The following is a 19,978-nucleotide window of genomic DNA, read 5'->3' as shown; positions in this document are numbered from 1 at the left end:
TTTTTTGTTACTGTATAAAAATATTGCTCCAACAGACAAATTAACATCACATGTAGGGAAAAAATGTTCCGCTAATAAGTAGAGAAGTAACAATAGGGCAGCAGCGGGAAGGTAGCAGTAAAGCTTGCTCGTCCCGTTTTGAATTTAAAGTGTTCCAGTTCAAAAATATATACATTTCAGCAATACTAATTATGGTTAATAAGAATACGTGCAAACAATTGCCAAAAAACGTGAGCAGATTTCCGATACATTTTTTTTAAAAAAATAATAATGCTACAAGGCACGATGGCAATAATTTTTTTTTTCTAAAAAAAGATACGATGGCAATAAGGACACGGTTAACAAGGAGGCTCGAGTGCAACACGAACACTGTTGACAAAAACGCTCGAGTTGTAACAAAATGGCAGCAGGTTATCACAATCGCATAATAAATACTACTCCATTCGTTCCAAATTACTATTTATTTTAATTTTTCAGTTTTGATTTTTCAGCTCTAAGTACATAACTTTTGATATGCACATAAATATAGATATATCTAGATACTCCCTCCGTTCCAATATCATAAATATAGATATATCTAGATACCCCCTCCGTTCCAAATTGTAAGTCATTCCAAGAATCTTGGAGAGTCAAAATATCTTAAATTTAACCAAATTTATATAATAATATAATAATATTTATGACGTCAACTAAGAATCATTAGATTCTTTATCAATTATATTTTCATAGTATATATATTTGATGTCATAAATCTTTATATTTTTCTCTATAATTTTGATCAAACTTGAGATGCTTTGACTCTCCAAGATTCTTAGAATGACTTACAATTTGAAACGGAGGGAGTATATAGCAAAAATTATGTATCTAAAAAAGTCAAAACGAATAATATTTTAGGACGGAGGGGTATCCAAGCCAATCATTTTCTTTACTGCAAGCTGCAATGCACACCTCACTCTAGTGGTGAGAAATGGCCACCAACACACCGCTCGCCAAGAAGAAAAAGATAAATGCAATTTGAAATGCTCATCACTCATTATCATACATTGCTCTGTGAGCTCGCCTTTTCGTTTTAGAACATATGCTAATCTCATCTCATAGTTCAGAGCATGAATTATTAACAGATGCCTCATTACACGTCTAATCGCAATGGAGCCGACACCTCCATGCCGATGGTACATGACTTGGTATCCACTGGCGATAACCAAGAGCGCCGGGAAGGAACAGGTAAGCTAGCCTTAGTCTAGGATGCAGTAAGAATTTCACTCTTGGAAGCAACACTTATCTTTGGTGCTGTTGCAGCTGTTTCCTCTGGCTGTTCCTGTAAAATGGTGCACAAATTCTCTCCATATGAGTTTGCATTCAAAAATATTATTGAACTGTGAAAACGCACCAGATATAAAGTAATCACTAGTCCTGAATTGTAAAAACTTACTCTTTCAGTGGAAGCGCAATATGCTTCTAGCTCTTTCTTCACAAAGGTTGGAAGAACAAATGCTGCCCTATGCATCTGTTCAATAACAAAATTAATCAGGGCAAACGAATCCTAATGGAAGCGATCTAACATCAGGGTTACGGATGAATGGAGTCAAATGAAGTGAGCAAAAGCCAGGAACAGTAGGTATACAAACATTCCTGTATTACAAATAACAGACTTCATCATAGCACAGAAGGGTAAATTAACACAAATTAGATTTTAATAATTATCATAGTTCAGACTAAATCCCACATACTAGGACAAAAAGTCTGTACAGGTCGAATCATATATATTGGCACAAGAAATTCTGTGTAACTGATAAAACAAAACTGACCTCTGAATTATAAAATCTGATCTCCCTTCCAGCTTCTGTAGCCCCTTCCAGTTTTTCAATTGGATTTATAGGAGTCAGGAAGTTGACCGGTGGACCTTCTTTGGCACATAGCAAAAATCCAATCACTCCACTGCAAAATTCAAATGTTCCGTAAGAAAAGGAAGTTTGAAACAGAGAAACAATTAACACTCTAGAGATGCAAAGCCTGGAACATTTATGTCACCATCTCCATCATTGACTACCAGTTGATTACTTCAAGGTTGCATGCATAGTTATATGGTGTCCTTCGAAACAAAATAGTATTTACTCTGTAATTCCAAATTTCCATTCGATGAAGCTTAATGTGCATGTTCCCTTTTGCATAATATTATCTCTCTTTTATGCACAATGTGAAGTACAGGATGAGTGTCGTGTGATTATTTCCCTTCTTCGTAAGTCTACTAAGGCTTATCCAAAATGACTGCATCAAGAAGATAAACTAGAAACCATTTGTAGCTTCAATAATATGAGGTCAACATAGTTTGCATTGATCAGCTAGCATGACTTGATTATGCAAAATATATAGACAACATTGGGAATATTTGCTCACTAATGCTCTGTCTGGCTACAACTGGTTCCTTGCATGAGTTGAGCTAAGCCCCAAATAACCTATGATTGCCAAATGAACCAGCGCTGGCACCAGTTCACTGTCAACAATATCGACACTAATGAGGATCGCAGTACCATCTTCTTGGGACAGATAAAAAAGTAGCAGAAAACAAAACTTGTTCTTATGCCTACCCCAGGCACCACATAAGTCACCAAGCTCATGTCAGAAAGGGATAAAAACAAGAAATGTTCATAAAACCCTTATAAGTTCAAGTCCCTCAAACATGCATCCATTCAGCTCAGCAAAACACAAGACAGATCTTGAAGCTTGCACTGCTAAGCCCATATAATCTTCATTTTTACAAGAAAAAAAGGAGCAAAGAAAGACAAAAAAAACACCAATAAATGCTACTTTAAGTTAATAATTTTAACAATAGCTAGCCCTATCTATTTCATTCATTTACGAATAAGAACTATACAAAAAAGATCAGTATTAGATGGTAAAGTTCAACAGTAAATGCCTAAATTAGTTTTAAATACAGTTAAACTGTAAAAAAGGATCAAGGTACGAATAATAGATAATAGAGTTTGAACCTCGGGTATGTTGGGACACTAGTCCATGCATAGTGCACAGAACCCTTGAAAGTCTCATGGCAAATTGAAAGCATATCCTGAATCAAATGTGTATGCAACCACATACTCTCAGCTTGATTACAAAGAACTCCACCAGGCCTCAAGGCTCTAGCAATTGTATCAAAAAAAGGCTTCTCCACAAGTTCCTGAGCAGGCCCTGTAAATGCCAAAAGTAGCATAATAAGAACAGTAATATTTGACTGAGAATTTGATAGGACAAAGTTCCATTTACAAGTAAAATCGGAACACATTATTCATCATTAATACAGAATAGCTAGGGATGCAGCAACCAAGAAATAAAGAAGCATGGAGCACATGAACGATATAATAGGAAGTAACAAAACCAAAAATGCACAGAACAGATATACAGTAACAAAGACATCACTAAGGCTATCCATGGCACTGTGTTCAAGAAAGACGATGAATAGCAGCATTAACTCACCTATTGGGTCTGACGAATCAACAATGATAGCGTCATATGTACCTTCAGGCGCATTTCTCAAGAACTCCACAGCTGAAAGTAGGAAAAAAAGGCATTCTATTATGAAATTACAAATCACAAACTGAAATGATTTTACCTACACGCTGCAAATAGGGAATTTAGGAAGATATGAACAAGTAATGTAGTCGTCTCATGGGATTATCGACATACCATCACCAACATGAAGTTGAACACGAGGATCTTCAAATCCAACAGACAAATGTGGGAAGAAATCTTTGCAAACCTAAAAAGTTAAGATGTATATCAGCAAGGTATAGATAGCGATTACAACTCGAAGCGAAGGTCAAAGAATCAAAGGAGAACTTTACATCAATAACCAGCTGATCGATTTCACATATGTCAATTGACTCCACAGAACTATGTCTGGAAATCTCTCGGAGCACACCTCCATCACCACCACCAATAACCAAAACCTGCAAAGTAATTCCTAAGAGAATAAGTCACTGTCATGCTACAGTATCCATTCAAATGCAAATAAAAAGAAATATTCCATGTGCTGACATAGAGCTGCATAATATCTTTCTGTTCAATTTCTGTTAGTAGCGATACAGCATTATTAACAATTTCACAATATTGAGGAAAAACAGGGATCAGGAGATATACTTTTTTAGGGGATGGAATTGAACAAAGTGGGAGGTGAGTAATCATTTCCTGGTACGCACATTCATCCTTATCAGTCAACTGAACAATGCCATCAAGCACAAGGACTTTCCCATAGGTTGTCGACTGCACACAAAAACTAACAGGTTATACACAATAGAAGCCACATAAAGTTTTTATTTCTGGTACGAATAGACGATGAGAACCTCGAAAACTAAGACTTCTTGGTATGGTGACTTCCCCTGGTACAAGATCTTCTCCACTTTCAAGGAATGGGCCTCTCCTATATATGAAAATAAAATCACAAGAGATACGAGAAGTATTATTGTTTCATTCTAGGGAAAAACGGCAAATGGCAGAGAAGTACAGCAATGAACACAACTGGAAATTTGGTTCAATGCTAAAAGAGCATATTATAGAGTGTCAAACAATGGTATTTGTACAAGGAAAAAACAACACACTTAAGGACAAATAACGCACGCTGGGGAGTATAACCAACGCACTGATGATCGTTTTGGAAAATAAATTGAAGACATTACAGAGGTCAGGAAATGAACCAAGAAGAACATTGCCTTTCTTGTGGAAATGATAGTAGTAAGCACACTGCCATTGTCAAATAAGAAAAGCGACAAAGCATCACTCGGCTGAAGAACATTGCCTTTCTTGTGGAAATGATAGTACTAAGCACACTACCATTGTCAAATAAGAAAAGCGACAAAGCATCACTCAGCTGCATATGCACTCTTATGTTATGTCTTACCAGCTGATGCAAGGTCTTTCTACCATGAGAACATCGGTACAACAAAATAAATAGGAATACAAAATTCCTAACTCTGATAGCATGCACAATGCTAAATCAACCTTCTCCAACAAATGCGTAAGAATTGTATTATACTTGTAATAATAAAGATATCATCTTAGAAATATTCAAAACCACTCTTTGAACAAAAGCTTGGGTGGTTGCATGTGAACTTTTATCAACTGCTAGAATTATCTTCCAAAAATTTAAAAAAAAACCATTCACTTGGAAGAAGAAAACAGTTGCAGGAATTGGGAAATACAACCTTCTCTAACATAAATAAACACAGGCATGCAGTTGTCCAGCGAATAACTATATATCTATCAGAAAATCATTTTACAAAGAAACAATTTAACTTTTGAACACTTTGTATTAAAATTACTTTTGTAGACAATTGTTAGAGATTAATTAATTAGGGTAAACAAAAAATTGATATATAGGCTTTGGCGGGACAAGTACCTGGCCACATCGGGTTATTGTAGTACTGAACTTTGCTTGCTTTACCTGCACGGGGAGCAATCAGGGTCATATAAAAGAAGTGGACATTGGAGAATGATGGTTGTAGACGATCTATCAAGAAGTGAGATGATCAAGGATGTGAAGCACAGCCTGGACATACCGCAGCGCGATCGAGGTTCGGTGAACCAGCCCGACACCACCGTAGCATGGCACTTGGCCTCAGACTCGGGCGCTGCGGCCCTGGCCTTGACACAGCAAGGGGGCAGCGGCTTGGCGGAGCCATCACCCCCACTCCCCTTTGTCTGCGCTGTCCCAGTCAAACCATTTCCGGCGCCTCCACCCTCCATAGACCCTGTTCCTCTTTGGAGTTCCCAGCCTCTGGACCAATCAAAGCAACATCAGCCGGGCTAAGCAGCAACCAATGGCAAGCACAATATTAATGAGCAACTTCGGCGGCGGTAGCACGAGATGGTTAATAGGTGGCAGGCTATATCCACAGCGAACGTGGACCACGAGGGTGGATGACAGATGGTTGGGGACAAGGGCAACAACGGCATGCTCGCCAACCCACCCCCCACAACAAGCTATCGTTGGCAACAAGGACGTGACTAGAACAAGGATTAATCAGCCAGTTGATAATAATCCTAAAGGCTAATTTCTGGAACTAAAATAACAGGAATTTGAAAGGAGAGGCCTTTTTTCTAATCGCCGCCGCAAAACCTCAAGAAACCTCCGCCGCCGCCTCCCCTACTGGAAGAACAAGTGAACACGGGCGGTGCGGGGTACGGGGCAGCGGCCGGCGCGGCTGAACGGGACGCGGGCGGACTCGACCGAGCAGGACGGCGGCCGGCGCGGCTGAACGGGAGCGCGGGCGGACTCACCGGAGCAGGGCCGTGGCCAGGTCGCGGGGGCAGAGATGCTACGGCAGGGGAAGGGGGCTCCTTACCTGGGGCGCGAATGGCGAGGCGGGGCGGGGGTAAGGAGAGAGGCGGCGTCGCGGGGGGCGAAAGAAATAGAGGGAGCAGGAGGAGCGGAGGGCGGCGCGCCGGGGGTGGTGGGGGTGGATTCTCTGCAATCCCCTAGGCCCTCGCTTTCCTCTTTCCTCCTCTAGGAATCTGTGCTCCGTTATGCTGGTGTATTTTTTTATTTTTAACTTTTTTTTTAAATATATTTTAAAAAACTCGGCCCAACTTAATTTGCATGGGTGATCCTTTTGAAAGCGCCAGCGCTCATGGCGCGGCAGGAAACCTCTGTCGCGCCACATGCACTGGTGCGACAGAGGGTCCATCGTGGCGTGGCGTGGGAGGCTAGGCCAGCACGGCGCTAACGTGGTGGGCTTGTCGCGCCAGCCTGCCTGGCCCGACAGCGCCTAGCATACAGGCGCGCTTGCTTCCCTCCTCCTTTTCCTTTCCTTTCTTCTTCCTCCAGTAACCCCGAGCCCGACCGACTCCCTCGCCATCGGCCGTCGCTACCCCCAATCCTTCCAAATCCGGCGATTTCGGTTAGGGAAACTAGTTGGAATTGTTCACCGCTTCATTTGGAAGGTCTCCCCCAACTCTTTCCTTTATTTTATTGTTCCGTTTGGTAGATCGGAGGATATTTAGGTAACCTAGGGTTAGGTTGTTGATTTGAAATTTTGATGAAATGCAATGTTGTTATGTGTTAGTGATGCTTAGTTCATACGCACTATACTCTCTACCCATGATATTGACGTGTAGAACTTGTTGCATGCTTCGATTTAGGTAGATATTCATGCAATTGTGTAGTGTACATGGCATTGGTAGGTTTATTTGTGTAATATGTCCAATTGATGTCTATAGTTGGTATGGTAAAGTTGATGGATTACGTGTCTAAAGTTTATTTGTATATTAATTTTTGGTCACTTGATCTGTAGGTGAGATGACGTCGTCCAGGTGTGAATACAAGCGGCGTATGTGGTACGTGCATTACGTGGGCGAGTCCAATGCGGATGCTCCCGTACCTCCTGCCCTTCCGGTACCTCTTTGTGGATGTGGCGTGCAAGCTGAGGTGAAACAATCAAGGCACCCAAAGACAGTCGGAAGAACCTTCTATATGTGCAAGTGGACGTTTGATTCAATGCATGCCACGCCTTGTGATTTCTTTCAGTGGATAGATGGACCCGACAAATATGATCCTAGGATCCGCCTATTCCCATAGCATAGAGCTTAAACCATACCATCAGTTTAGGCATTGGATTCCTCCTCCATCAAACCCAGCTAGAATGACCGAGGAGGAGAAGCAGGAGGCTGCTTGTAGGTGTGTGAGGGATCCTCCCATATGTAAGTGTGGAGTTGCTGCTAAGCTTATGCGTCCTAACTTAGGGGTTCCACCTAAGTTCCTTCCATTCTTTCGATGATCGTTAACGACCCATGTAAATTTAATAGGAGAATGTTAGTATGATGTGTAGAAAGCAGTGTTAGTTTTTTTATATGCACCATTTAATCTTATCACCGGTTTTATATGCCTAATTAAACTCTTATTCTTGGAGGGTGAATATACATAAAAATCGCACAGAAACTCATACATATAATATGTAGTACCTCGTGGAGGTCGGTGAGGAGGTGGGCGCGGTGCTGCAAGTCGTACGCAGCCTCAAGGAGCGGGTATCCTGGGGCCCCATCCTAAAAATATAAACAACATTCGTTAGTAAAAAGGTTCAGCGCATGATAAGTAAAGTAACAATGAAAATTTACTATCAATAAATGCTATAATGATAACCATGCAAAATACGACCTCCGCGACTACCCTCATGTTGGAAGAACGCTACCTTCTATTTTTTGACCTAGATTTCTTGCCCTTAGAATCCTTCTTGCGGCATGTGCAATTCTTAATGATCTTGTGGCACTTCGAGCAACGATTTTCCAACTTGTCCACATCAGAATCGCCAGTGCCATAATCTGCTGAAAGCCTCCCTTGCGACTCGTCCATGTCACCTCTCAAACGCTTCTTCTGCCTCCTACCTACTTTGTTTCTCTTCAAATTGGGGTTTGGGACATACTCTAGCCCTTCATATGGCAGCCATTGTGACGGATCACGGTAAGGTTCAAAGCTTGATTCCCAAATTCTAATGGTGTGCTCCCTAGAGTACAAGAATGACATGTACGAGGGGCTTTCATAATTATGATCTTGCCTTGCAAGTGTGAACATGGAAGGTGCAACAATTGAGGAACGTTGCAGGTGCACGAAACTTCGTTGAGATCCACTCTATAGTGTTGGCCTCCATAGCTCTCACCCCCAACGTTAGTAGTACCGGAACCTCTTATAGAATATATCATTCTTTCTGGCCCATACGGTTCTGGTAATTGGTTAACGGACCTAAGCTCAGCCTCTGATATATGTTCATCTGCAACCTTCCCAGTCTTATGACCTTCATTCAACAGTTCACGTGCCTTTTGCCATCTGTCCACAAAGTAGGCGTTGCATTTTTCGAAGGAGTATTCAATAATTCCGGATGCAGGCCTACTTCAGATGCCTTTGAAAACAGCATTTAGGGATTCCGAGTAGTTCGTGGTCATAATACCCCAACGCATCCCTCCCTCGTCGAAAGCCTGCACCCATTTGTCCTTATCCTCCATTTCACCCTTCAACCATTCTTTTGCGTCAACATTCAAGTCCTTCACTAGATTTTCTAACATCTTATTAAATTCTGTTTCCGTATGTACCATGCATAAAGTCTTCAACTTTCCAATCACGTCCTTGTTCCTTTGCTGACGCCACATGTTGGCGGCAAAGTGTCTCGTGCACCACCTATGCACGAGCAGTGGAAACCCATCCATGTGGTCGTTCGCACAATTTAGGAGCCCATGGTGCCTATTTGAAATCATACATACTTGTCGTGACGGTCCAAATACGTGTCGCCGAATGAGTTTCATGAACCATGACCAACTGTCGTTGTTCTCACTCTCGACCAAGGCAAAAGCTAGAGGCACAAGCTACTGTTCTGGATCTCGTGCAACTACCATCAGTAATGTACTCTTATACTTCCTGGTCAAGAATGTACCGTCCACAAGTATCACATTACGACAATGTCAAAATGACACACTGCATTGAGGGAAGCACCAAAATACCCTTTGGAGCACGTGCTTCAAAACACCATTGTTAGGCTACATCATGCCGCATGAGTCAGTAAACCATTTAACCCCGATTGTAGTAGGCCATAGCTATGAGTACCCTAGGAACCATGCCATAGGACTCCTTCCAGTCGCCCATAGCAGGGCAACGGCGTGTTGCTTCGCCCGCCATGCCTTTGAATACTTGACACGGTATCCACTAAAGGCAAATATGGACTCCACGAGGGAGGGCACCGATGTCTCGCTGTCTTTACAGACAATGCATAGGATACGCCACCCAAGGTACTTTGCTATGCACTAGGCGTGCACTTGCTTCGGCAATGAAGAACGACAATTATGCGGTTGCACAACATTTGAAATTCTCCATTGTCCGGTGCTTGTAATTAGCCAAGACCATACACGCCAAAGGCATCCTTGCTTGCACATGATGTCATACCTTAGATTCTTGTCAGAGTGAACTACGTTGAAAGGCCTATGTAACCTCACTGTGTAGTCAACCAAGAAAAACTTGAGCTCCTCAAGACTTTTGAACTTCATTCCCTTCTTAATCACTGGACTCACACTAAAGGGTATCCCTTCAAAATGCACCATACTAGATTCACATATGGCTTTGTGGACCATGTGCAGAAATTGTACGCGCCCAGGGCCAGCACCCATTGGAATGTTAAAATACTACTTTCTCCATCATTAAACGCATGACAGTATTGACTTTTTCTATTCATTTGACTACTCATCTTTTCTATTTTTTTCAATTAGACAAATATACAAGTATTTTTTGAAAATAAATATAATGGTACTCATTTTACTTTATTTAATTAATTCATTAAATATATGTCATTGTCAAAATTGAAAAAAAAGTCAACAAAGTCATATATTTAAGAACGAATGGAGCATTTGTTTTATGCTCCTCAAGAATTAGAAGATGGTTAACTATCCTCGTTCGAGTACTCGACTCGGCACATGTGCTCATATTTTTATAGATTTATTTTAGATTTTTTTTTCTCAAACTATTGAAAGTAAAAAAAAGACAAAGTCCTTAATCCTGTGCACGATAATTTTATCCTTAAATGTATCTTGCGCGTCCAATTATCCTTATGTATCTTGCGCGTCCAATCTTTAGACGCGTAAGCTGATCATCCAGATCAGCTTCCGCCGACACAACCTTATTTAGTCGCTATAATGCAAAACTTATAACTCAACTGCGGAATATCATGCTTCAAAGAAATCATTGTGAAGAAGATAACAATCCTAGCAATATCCTGAAGCATGTGTACACTTCAGTGTACGTAAGTACGTTCAGCAAAGATCGCAGAGACCTCTGGGTAGTCTGGCAGCCTTCACGTGACAATAATCCACCAAATTGAGAAGCAGGCAAGCAGCGGCAGTACAGTAACTGCAAAGCTGATCGGTTCTCTGTGCCTCCTCAGTCCTCCCCGTGCGTGATCCGCGTGCTGTACCAACAACTCTACAGGAGAGACAGAAAGTCAGTGACCTAGTTGAGAACTTGAGATTGTGTAGTGGTTTAGACTTTTGTCAAGTACAATTTGCTAGCGTAATCAAGTGTCAAACATTCAGAAAGCCTCTTTATTCCCAAGAATCCATGTCGGGAATTCATAAAGCTAGCCTGTTCATTTTAGCAGGAGCTCATCCATCGATCAACGTCACCATGCAGAAGACAACCTAGCAACAGTGACATTTTTTTGCGAGAGCCTCTTTATTCTAGAGAATATGTACCTTTCGGTCTGCTTTCTTTCCTATTATCTATTCATGTACTTGACGTAAGGATTGATTCTCTACTATTTTGCTTTTTTTATTGAGAAAACATCTTTGAAAGTGAAACTGACTTTGAGACTGGAAAATTTTCCCCGTTCTTGAAAAATTCAAGTATTATGTTGAAATCCCTTTACAACTTATGCATGCATTCCACTCCATGTGGTTACAGTCTCACAGTTTCATCTGACTCATGGCAAAGAAGGCAATGACTTCTTACACTTCCTCAAACAGGGAAGTCCTTGTTGTTTGGAAGGAAAACCAAAGGGGTATCGAAAATGTACTATTTCTATTATAAGAACTTTATGTTCTTCATCAAGTTAGCTCCAATCACCTTTGGAAAAAAAAAAAGGGAAGCATTATGGGAAGTGTGATCAACAGGATAGCATATCTAAAAAGAGATTATTCCCCCAAAGTGAAGCACCCTAAAAGGAGATGCTCCCATGGAGGGGAAGGGAAAACAGACAATCTTTCTCAAAGCTCGCGTTGGAGGAATAAACTATAAAGCATAAAGTTTCGGCATCTTAGAAGAGACCATAGTAATATAAGCTGGAAAATTACTACTATCTGTAGCTGTCTACCCAATGGCACATGTGGTCTGAAGCTTGGGATCGAGAAATTTGACTTTTGTACCATGCCATTCACATTTGACCACGTCCGTTGCATTGTATACAGCCCACGTCAATGTCCTGAACATGTATAACGAAATGACAATCCGACACATTGATTTACATGATTTAAACCAGACAGCTTCAGCCCATTTGGTGTCTCCATGTCTGTGTACAGCATCCAATCATAGATACATAGGTTACAGGTTGCCTGATGAACGTTGTTTAATAACAGGGTATGGAAAAGATCACTCTTCTTCAGCGAAAAAGTTGGGTTCTGCTGGCTTCTGCAACAGCCTTGAAGGCACTCTTTCCAGCAAACGGGCCTTTCGTGCGGCATTTCTCCGTAGCACTCGCACCATGTTGCAAGCGAAATGTGCGGCATAGAGTGCTGCGCCAAGACTGCGAGAACTTGAGCCATCACTCACTATAGCCGCTTGGAACCTCCTCTCCTTCTCATACAAACTATCCTCCATCTTCTTCCTGCAGTATCTGTGCCAAGCTGCCTGTATGAAGCAAGCAGCCCAGGTCCTCCATTGCTGGGAGTAGAATCTGAAGGTGTGCCGGAGCTGTTTGCTGTGGAGCCTCCGGTACTGAGTGGCCACAAACCTCAACTGATCAGCCCTCAGGGCGAAACCTTCGACTTCCGACAGCGTCTTCACTGTCCTGGTTGAGCTGGGAAGGTTTGAGCCTGATGTGGGATCCAGAGCCCATGTGAGGAGCTCTTCGCCGCAGAAGTCGCCGCCTTTGAGAACATTGGAGTTGAAGAAGCCCATCCGCCCACCGTTCGTTGTCATGCTCTCTAGTGTTCCTCTCATGATGAAGAGCATCTCATTCACTGGGTCGCCTTCGCGAATGATGCAGCTTCCTTCTGTGCACAGCATGGGCTTTAGACGATCACACATGGCGTCCAAGAGCTGATCGTCCATGTTTTCAAACATTGGAACCTGAAAAGGTAGTTGGAATTAGTGCTAGTTAATTAAATTAATTAATTAAGGGATAATATGTATCGAATAAAGAACAAAACTGATAGAAAGATGTAGCTATGAATTGCGTATGAAAATTATAGATCTTAGAATCCATCTAATAACCTCCATTGGAATATATATGTATTTTATATGGAAGCTTTGAAAAGTTACTAACAGCTGCCATTCAACTTCACAGGGTTAATTATTAATGGATTAGAAAAACTTCATAGGGTAAGTATATTTAAAAAGGGAAAACTACATACGGCCAACTAAGTAAATCAAAGCATAGTTTTCATTTTTTTTTCTAAAATACATACGGCATATTTAAACAGATTTAGAAGAGCATGAACATTGCGATAAAGACTTTGTTGAACAATTTGATTCATGTTACCCAAATTGTACTGAAAATTTTAAGACAACAAATTTTGTTTGACCATCTGACCTGTGATTTGCTTAACATATAGTATATAATAGAGTTCAGATATCAAGATGGGGGGATATAGTCTCAAGTATTCCTTTTCCATATATCTCCAGATGTGGGACAAAAAGCAAATGACAATTCTTTATGAATATGGATACGACCTAAATGTCTAGGAAAGTACCCTCATGAGAAGTAGTAGACAAAGATGACGCTTTACATCTCTCCTGAGATCCTTAGGAAGATTTATAATAAGGTCCTCTTCATCAACCCCTTGTGTTTCTTGCCATTTATATTGATCATGACGCAGTATTCGTTCCTTGATATCCTCAGGAAGTAGTCTCTGTGCCATCCATTGCTCTGTGTCACGTCTTTTCACTCTCATTTCTTCTATATGCCCAGAGGCTGACTGTAAATAGGTCTGCAATAATCCAAAAAATAAATTGGAAAAATATGGTCAAGTCACACATCTTCAGTCTTCACAGATTATATAATTCAATTTATTGTTCCTGTTTTTACATACTAAACAATGGCTTTACATATAACATAAAACACAATGTTGTAAAAAACATGTGGAATTGTTTTAAAGGCAAATTTTGTTTCATAATTCATATAGAGGATTGATTTTCATATATGTTCAATTGAGAATTGTATCAAGAAAGCTAAGTCACTTGAAATTCTTCCAAGTAAAATCTCAAAGTAGATTTCAGCCCATGCTATTTTGAAAACAACCAAGTGAGTACCAGCATCAGTTGATTAGAGGTAACAAACATGATGATAATGTCCAGTATATCGACACGAGATTCTTTATAAAGGCCTTGCATCTATGTTTAAGACTTGAATGGCAAAGGTTGAGGCTACGTACTATGAGAAGCATCGTTTCTAGACACCAATGCAAATACAGGCCTACAACAAATGAGTCAATTAGTTTGGTGCAATAAAGGCCAGATCTTTTTGAGAAGCCTAGTGGTTTTGAAATGTGTTTTTCATTTTCAGTATTTTTAGTCTAACTACTATTTCTTCTAGAACATCAATATCTAACTCCAATAGATTTTAGCAAACAAAATCTTCAAGTATATGGGGTACTCCCTCTGTCTAAATCTACAATGTTGTGGCCTCTAGCTACACGGTCTTAAATGTTCAACTTGGAGATTACTTTTTCCACGAAGTAGTAGTCAAAAATTTTAAACTATGACATTGTGAAAATATTTTTTTCAGGACAAATATAATGGTACATTTTGGATAACTGATATAAATAATTCTTTGTATATTACTGGTAAAAGCTGGAGAGGTTTGCTTTACAATTTTTAAGGGAAACGACTCCTGTTGAAGGTATGTTTTCATTTCACATTTGTTGAATCAATTTGAGTACATTTTTAGAAAAAGGCAATACTACAAATCTGCAGATGCACAATTTGCACCTCCAGAAAAATCCTTGTCTCATTTGCACTTTTAATAAATCTCCACTTAATCTAACAGCACAACAATAATAAATTTCCATCAATGCTTAAAACTATACCTGCACATTACCAATAAGGAGCGCAAATAAAACTAAACCTGATGTTGAGACAAATACAGCAAACAGATTCTCCCATATGTAAGTGCTTGTTTTCAGGTTTTGACCATACGAACTGCAATGGAAATAGCCACACATAAATACAGGCCCCAGGGCACTGTTCTTTGGTGAGGAAAAAAAGGATTTCAATTATAAACACACCATAGATTTTGTAGCCCCCACCAAAAGCAGTAGAATAATTTTTCGAAGAAACCCGTTGACTGTGAAACATTCTGGAGAACTGGTAGGTAAATTCCAAAGATTGGATCTATATCGGCATCACCATTTGTTGGGCAAGCATCTTGTAAGAAAGTATTATTTCCATATACAGAACTTCCACAATATAAAGACGCAAGATCACAACCATCTTGTCCATTACACGCTTCTCTCCAACAGATGTCTTGTCGTTGAATGGCAAGAATGTACCAAAGAGCTCCAAGGACCTGTAAGAAGTCGAAACCAATGCATCGGTCAGTAATAAACTAATATTGTGACAATGCACAATATAATATGTGCCAAATTGATCGTATTAAAATTATCTTGAGATTAGCCTGTGTGCATCAAGAATAGAAAAAAAAATGTTTTGTTTCAGAGGGTAGAGATCAAGATCTAAAACTTACATTCACGTATCAAGAAATTATTATAGGACTTACATGACTGGCAAGTATATAAACTAGAAGGTTAAAGGCAGCACCCGGCCATGCTGTATCCATAACTGTACCAGCTGATCTTGTGATTTGAATGTAGAGTGGTATTATTCGGATCAGTCGAGGTACATATTGGCATATGACTATCAAGGTTAGTATATTTTTCTCTGTCATAACCTCAGAACCTCGGAGATGGGGTCGCACTAACAGCACAAACACCTGATAATCAAACATCAATGTCAGCTACAAACTTACCATCAGAATTACAAGGTTTGCATGATGCAGGTACATAGCTCCAATGCTGAAGGTTAACTAAGCAAGTGGCATAAAAATGATTACCTGAGGGAGGGGCAGAACAGCTAAGAAATCAACCAGAAAATATGTTGTAAAATACTGCTTTGCTATTTCAAACGTGTCATCAACCAATACACCGTGACCAAACACTCTTGAAGAGGAAGCAGTAAATCCTGTCCTGAACTGAAATATCATACGGAGTAAATAGAAGATATCCGTGAGAGAGCGCAGGATACTTGCTATCTTGTCCAACTTGTCATCCAGATACAAGCAGTTGTTGTCGCCGTCAACCGCCGGGGCATAGAAGAACAGAGAGTCCACAGAAACTGAAACAAGGCATGATATCACGAATATCTTGTTCCATGTCTGCAAGAATGGCCCCTGAGGATCAAGAACTCTTGCTGTGGACTTCATCCTATCTGAGGAGGTGGAGTTGGAACGAGGAGCTGAATATGCGTAGTGTTAGCAGATGGTGGAATGAAGTGGACATTTACGAAGGTCAAGGAGGCGGCGGACACAGCCAAGCGGAACTGAAAGGCTTGGAGAGTCCGCTTGGTCGGACATGGAGATACCCAATAATGAGTTCACATCATCCTCTCACACGTCACATTCGAGCACATCCCAAGCTAACAAACAATTGATCAGTTACATTTACAGCGTCGTTTGTTTTTGAAATTCACAAGAGGTAAATCTGGGATGCTTATAATACATGCATCCTGCATGCAGCGTGCTGATAAAGAATCGAAGACACATTGAATTACGTGACCAGACAGCTTTAGACCATCTGGTCTATCTATGTACACTTGTGTAGCATCCAATCACACGAATTTTATACCGGCTGGATCATGAATAATGTCTGCTTGTTACAGGGTGGCCCAAAGATGAGGAGATCATTGATCTTCAGCGAAAAAGTTGGGTTCTGCTGGCTTCTGTAACAATCTTGCAGGCACTCGTTCTTGCAAACGAGCCTTTCGGGTGGCATTTCTCCGCAAGATCCGCATCATGTTGCCAGCAAAACGTGAAGCGTAGAGCGCAGCACCAAGACTGAGCGAAGTAGTGCCGTCGCATACAATTGCTGCTTGCAACCTCTTCTCCTTCTCATATAAAGTCTCTTCAAGCTTCTTTCTGCAGTATCTGTGCCACGCTGCCTGTATGAAGCAAGCAGCCCAGGTTTTCCACTGCTGTGAGTAAAATCTGAAGGTATGTTGGAGCTGTTTGCTGTGAAGCCTCCTGAATTGGGTGGCAACAAACTTCAAGTCATCAGCCCTCAAAGCAAAAGCTTCAACTTCAGTCAACGTCTTCACTGTCCTAGTTGAGCCGGGGAGATTCGAAGCTTGAGTGGGGTCAAGGGCCCAGGTGAGGAGCTCTTCACCACAGAAGTCACCACCTTTCAGAACATTAGAGTTGAAGAAGCCGGTCTGTCCTCCATTTGTTGTCGTACTCTCTAGTGTTCCTCTCATGATGAAGAGCATTTCATTCACTGGGTCACCTTCACGAATCATGCAGCTTCCTTCTGTGTACAGCATGGGCTTTAGACGATCACACATGGCATCCAAGAGCTGCTCATCCATGTTTTCAAACATTGGAACCTGCAAACAGAAGGAAAAGGTTAAAGATGGAAATGCTAATAATACATTAAGGAATAGCATCTGTTGATCAAAGAATAATACATTAAGGAAAAGGTTAAAGATGGAAATGCAAACAGATGAAGATGATCAAATGATAGCACAATACTGCTTGTCCATGAGGCAACACCGCAAGAGTGGTGTAGAACCCATTAGACCTATCCCAAATAATACATGGGGGCATATGATTGCATCAACCATTCTGCTTGCTGACACATATACACTCCAACCAGAAAGACATCTAACTTCAGGCGCTGCCAGAGTTGCACTAAATCCCAGATAAGAACCTACCTGATCTAGAACAGAACCACAGCCACCATCTGCTAAAACTGTGTATACTCAGCATGCAAAATAACCAATAACCAGGAGCTCTCGTTTGTGTGACTTAAAAGACCCACTACTTAAATAACTTATCCAGTCTGTATACAGTTAGCCAGACTACATGGCAATAAGTCAAATATCCAGTCTGTATCGACAACAACAACAACATAGCCTTTCAGTCCCAAGCAAGTTGGGGTAGGCTAGAGTTGAAACCCAACAAGAGCCACAAATCAGGGTTCGGGCACATGAATAGCTGTTTTCCAAGCACTACTATCCAGGGCTAAATCTTTGGGTATATTCAATGCTATCTGTATGGACACAGTAGATAAATGCTATCTCACGGAATGTGCTTGAGAGTATTAAGTGTGTATGTGTATCTATTTTCATACACCAAACGATTGGACACGGAGAGAAAAGATGAGATAAAAGTTTTAGTACCTTCATCAGAAGCGACAAACAAAGATGTCTCTTTATCTCCCTTCGAAGATCCTTGGGAAGATTTGTAAGTAGGCCCTCTTCATCAACACCTCTTGTTTCTTGCCACCTATATTGTTCATGGCGCATAATCCGCTCCTTCAGATTTTCAGGAAGTAGCCTATGTGCCATCCACTGCTCTGTATCACGCCTTTTCACTCTCATTTCTTCTATACGCACAGAGGCTGACTGTAAATAGGTCTGTAATTTACCAACCAAAAAGAAAAGAAAAGAAAATTAAGATAATATGGTACGCATATTAGCTGTCTAGTTGGTGACTAATTAATTAAATTAATAATTCCTGCTTCTAACTGAAATAATGAGGCTTTTGTCTTTAAATATGACATGGTACACTGCAGGACAAATGTTTGGTAAATCAGAGATGATGATATATAAAGGCAAATAGACTGGTTTAGCCTGCTATTTGTATTGAAATGAAGATCGTTTAAGATCATTAAGAAAGATCTAAAAGTTTATGCAAGCCTATTTTATCTATCCAAGCAACCAAGCCATTACAAGCATCAGTTCTGATTTGAGGCACACATGATTGTGGTGTCCACCATAAGGTCAGTGACTCTTGCAGATGTGCTACAGGACTTGGCCCTATATCCTAGGGCATGAATGACAGCTGATACTTTTCTTGTCTTCTCGATGCAACATCAGAAAAAAAAAAAATAGGCCTACAGTATATGTATTTAGCTGTTTGAGGAAAATGTTAATATTGAAGGTAATAAAAGAGAGATTTATCTTTTAAAAAATAACCTTTATAAAGGTTTTCATTTCCAGTTTTTTCATCAGTGTAGTTCCTTTTTCTCAAGGATAGGTATTTACTGAGCAGTTGACTTCATAGAATCGTGTAAACACAGTGTTCCTATATAATTGGTATTGGCTTAATGTGATTTTAAATGAATCCATAGGCAGTTTCATTTCACATATGTCCAATCAATTTAACTAAAATCAAGTGAGTATACATCAAGTCATCAACAATATAGCTGACACTTAATTTAGCACAATCGATTACAATTATGGGCACACAATTCTGCACATCCAAAACATCCTTCACATAGGTTGACCTTATTGATAGCTAATTAGCTGACACTTAATCCAACAACACATACACGACAAGAAAATGCCATCAATAACAAAACACTTTTTCTGTACCTGCACGTTACCAATAAGTAGTGCAAATAGAACCAAGCCTGATGTTGAGACAAAAACCGCAAACAGATTCTCCGACGTATTAGTGCTTGTTTTCATGTTCTGACCTAGAGAACTGCAAGAGATGAACCAATTAACAAATGCACATTGATGGAAAAAAAAGCTGGGAGCTAACTTTATATAAGCAAACCTTAGATTTTGTAGCCCCCACCAAAAGCAATAGAATAGTTTCTCAAAGAAACTCTTCGATTCTGAAACATTCTGGAGAGCTGGTAGAAATATTCCAAATGTCGGATCTGGATTGGCACTGCTATTTGTTGCGCAAGCATTTTGTAAGAAAGCATTATTTCCAAATGTATTACTCTCACAATATAACAATGTAGGATGACAGCCAATCTGATTGCTACATGCTTGTCTCCAACAGGAGTCTTCTCGTTGGATGGAAAGAATGTACCAAAGAGCTCCAAAACCCTGTAAGCAGTTCTAGCATCAGTTTGTAATATCTTCACCATGGACAACAAAGTCGTGGAAATTAAATGCATTTTATCAGGAGTTTAGCCATCTCATGGAGTTATTTGGAGGTGAGCCATCTAATGGAGTACTTCATTATATGATGACAAACTGGATGGTCTAAAATATCACATTACATCCTCTAGTATT

General features: G+C 40.4%; 4 protein-coding genes across 4 annotated transcripts in view; all 4 read right to left on the bottom strand.

Annotated features, from left to right (window-relative positions):
- Nucleotides 1–953: 953 nt before the first annotated feature.
- Nucleotides 954–6,493, bottom strand: LOC101771514 (spermine synthase). Its single transcript, XM_004951237.3, has 12 exons — nucleotides 6,336–6,493; nucleotides 5,550–5,767; nucleotides 5,390–5,434; nucleotides 4,338–4,414; nucleotides 4,135–4,257; nucleotides 3,840–3,944; nucleotides 3,682–3,754; nucleotides 3,472–3,543; nucleotides 2,991–3,186; nucleotides 1,809–1,938; nucleotides 1,433–1,507; nucleotides 954–1,318 (listed from the first exon to the last, which is right to left on the bottom strand). Exons 2-12 carry the CDS (start codon nucleotides 5,734–5,736, stop codon nucleotides 1,241–1,243), a joined length of 1,161 nt encoding a protein of 386 aa, XP_004951294.1. The 5' UTR covers nucleotides 5,737–5,767; nucleotides 6,336–6,493; the 3' UTR covers nucleotides 954–1,240.
- A 5,613-nt stretch (nucleotides 6,494–12,106) lies between these two features.
- LOC111257034 (cyclic nucleotide-gated ion channel 1-like) lies at nucleotides 12,107–12,787 on the bottom strand. The gene has a single exon (XM_022826018.1). It carries the CDS (start codon nucleotides 12,785–12,787, stop codon nucleotides 12,107–12,109), a length of 681 nt encoding a protein of 226 aa, XP_022681753.1.
- Nucleotides 12,788–14,816: 2,029 nt separating this feature from the next.
- On the bottom strand, nucleotides 14,817–16,192 carry LOC101770181 (cyclic nucleotide-gated ion channel 1). The gene is made up of 3 exons (XM_022824310.1): nucleotides 15,786–16,192; nucleotides 15,453–15,665; nucleotides 14,817–15,242 (listed from the first exon to the last, which is right to left on the bottom strand). Exons 1-3 carry the CDS (start codon nucleotides 16,152–16,154, stop codon nucleotides 14,946–14,948), a joined length of 879 nt encoding a protein of 292 aa, XP_022680045.1. The 5' UTR covers nucleotides 16,155–16,192; the 3' UTR covers nucleotides 14,817–14,945.
- Nucleotides 16,193–16,319: 127 nt separating this feature from the next.
- Nucleotides 16,320–19,978, bottom strand: part of LOC101770569 (cyclic nucleotide-gated ion channel 1) — an 8,291-nt gene continuing 4,632 nt past the window's right edge. The window contains exons 5-8 of the mRNA XM_004951234.2: nucleotides 19,509–19,789; nucleotides 19,322–19,433; nucleotides 18,125–18,361; nucleotides 16,320–17,329 (exon numbers count right to left, since the gene is read on the bottom strand). Coding sequence (XP_004951291.1) covers nucleotides 16,631–17,329; nucleotides 18,125–18,361; nucleotides 19,322–19,433; nucleotides 19,509–19,789 — 1,329 coding nt within the window. The 3' untranslated portion in view covers nucleotides 16,320–16,630. The remainder of the gene's footprint in view (nucleotides 17,330–18,124; nucleotides 18,362–19,321; nucleotides 19,434–19,508; nucleotides 19,790–19,978) is intronic.

The sequence above is a fragment of the Setaria italica genome, chromosome I (assembly GCF_000263155.2).
Source record: "Setaria italica strain Yugu1 chromosome I, Setaria_italica_v2.0, whole genome shotgun sequence".
In the NCBI taxonomy this organism is placed as follows: Eukaryota; Viridiplantae; Streptophyta; class Magnoliopsida; order Poales; family Poaceae; genus Setaria; species Setaria italica.
This window is presented reverse-complemented; position numbering and strand designations above follow the sequence as displayed.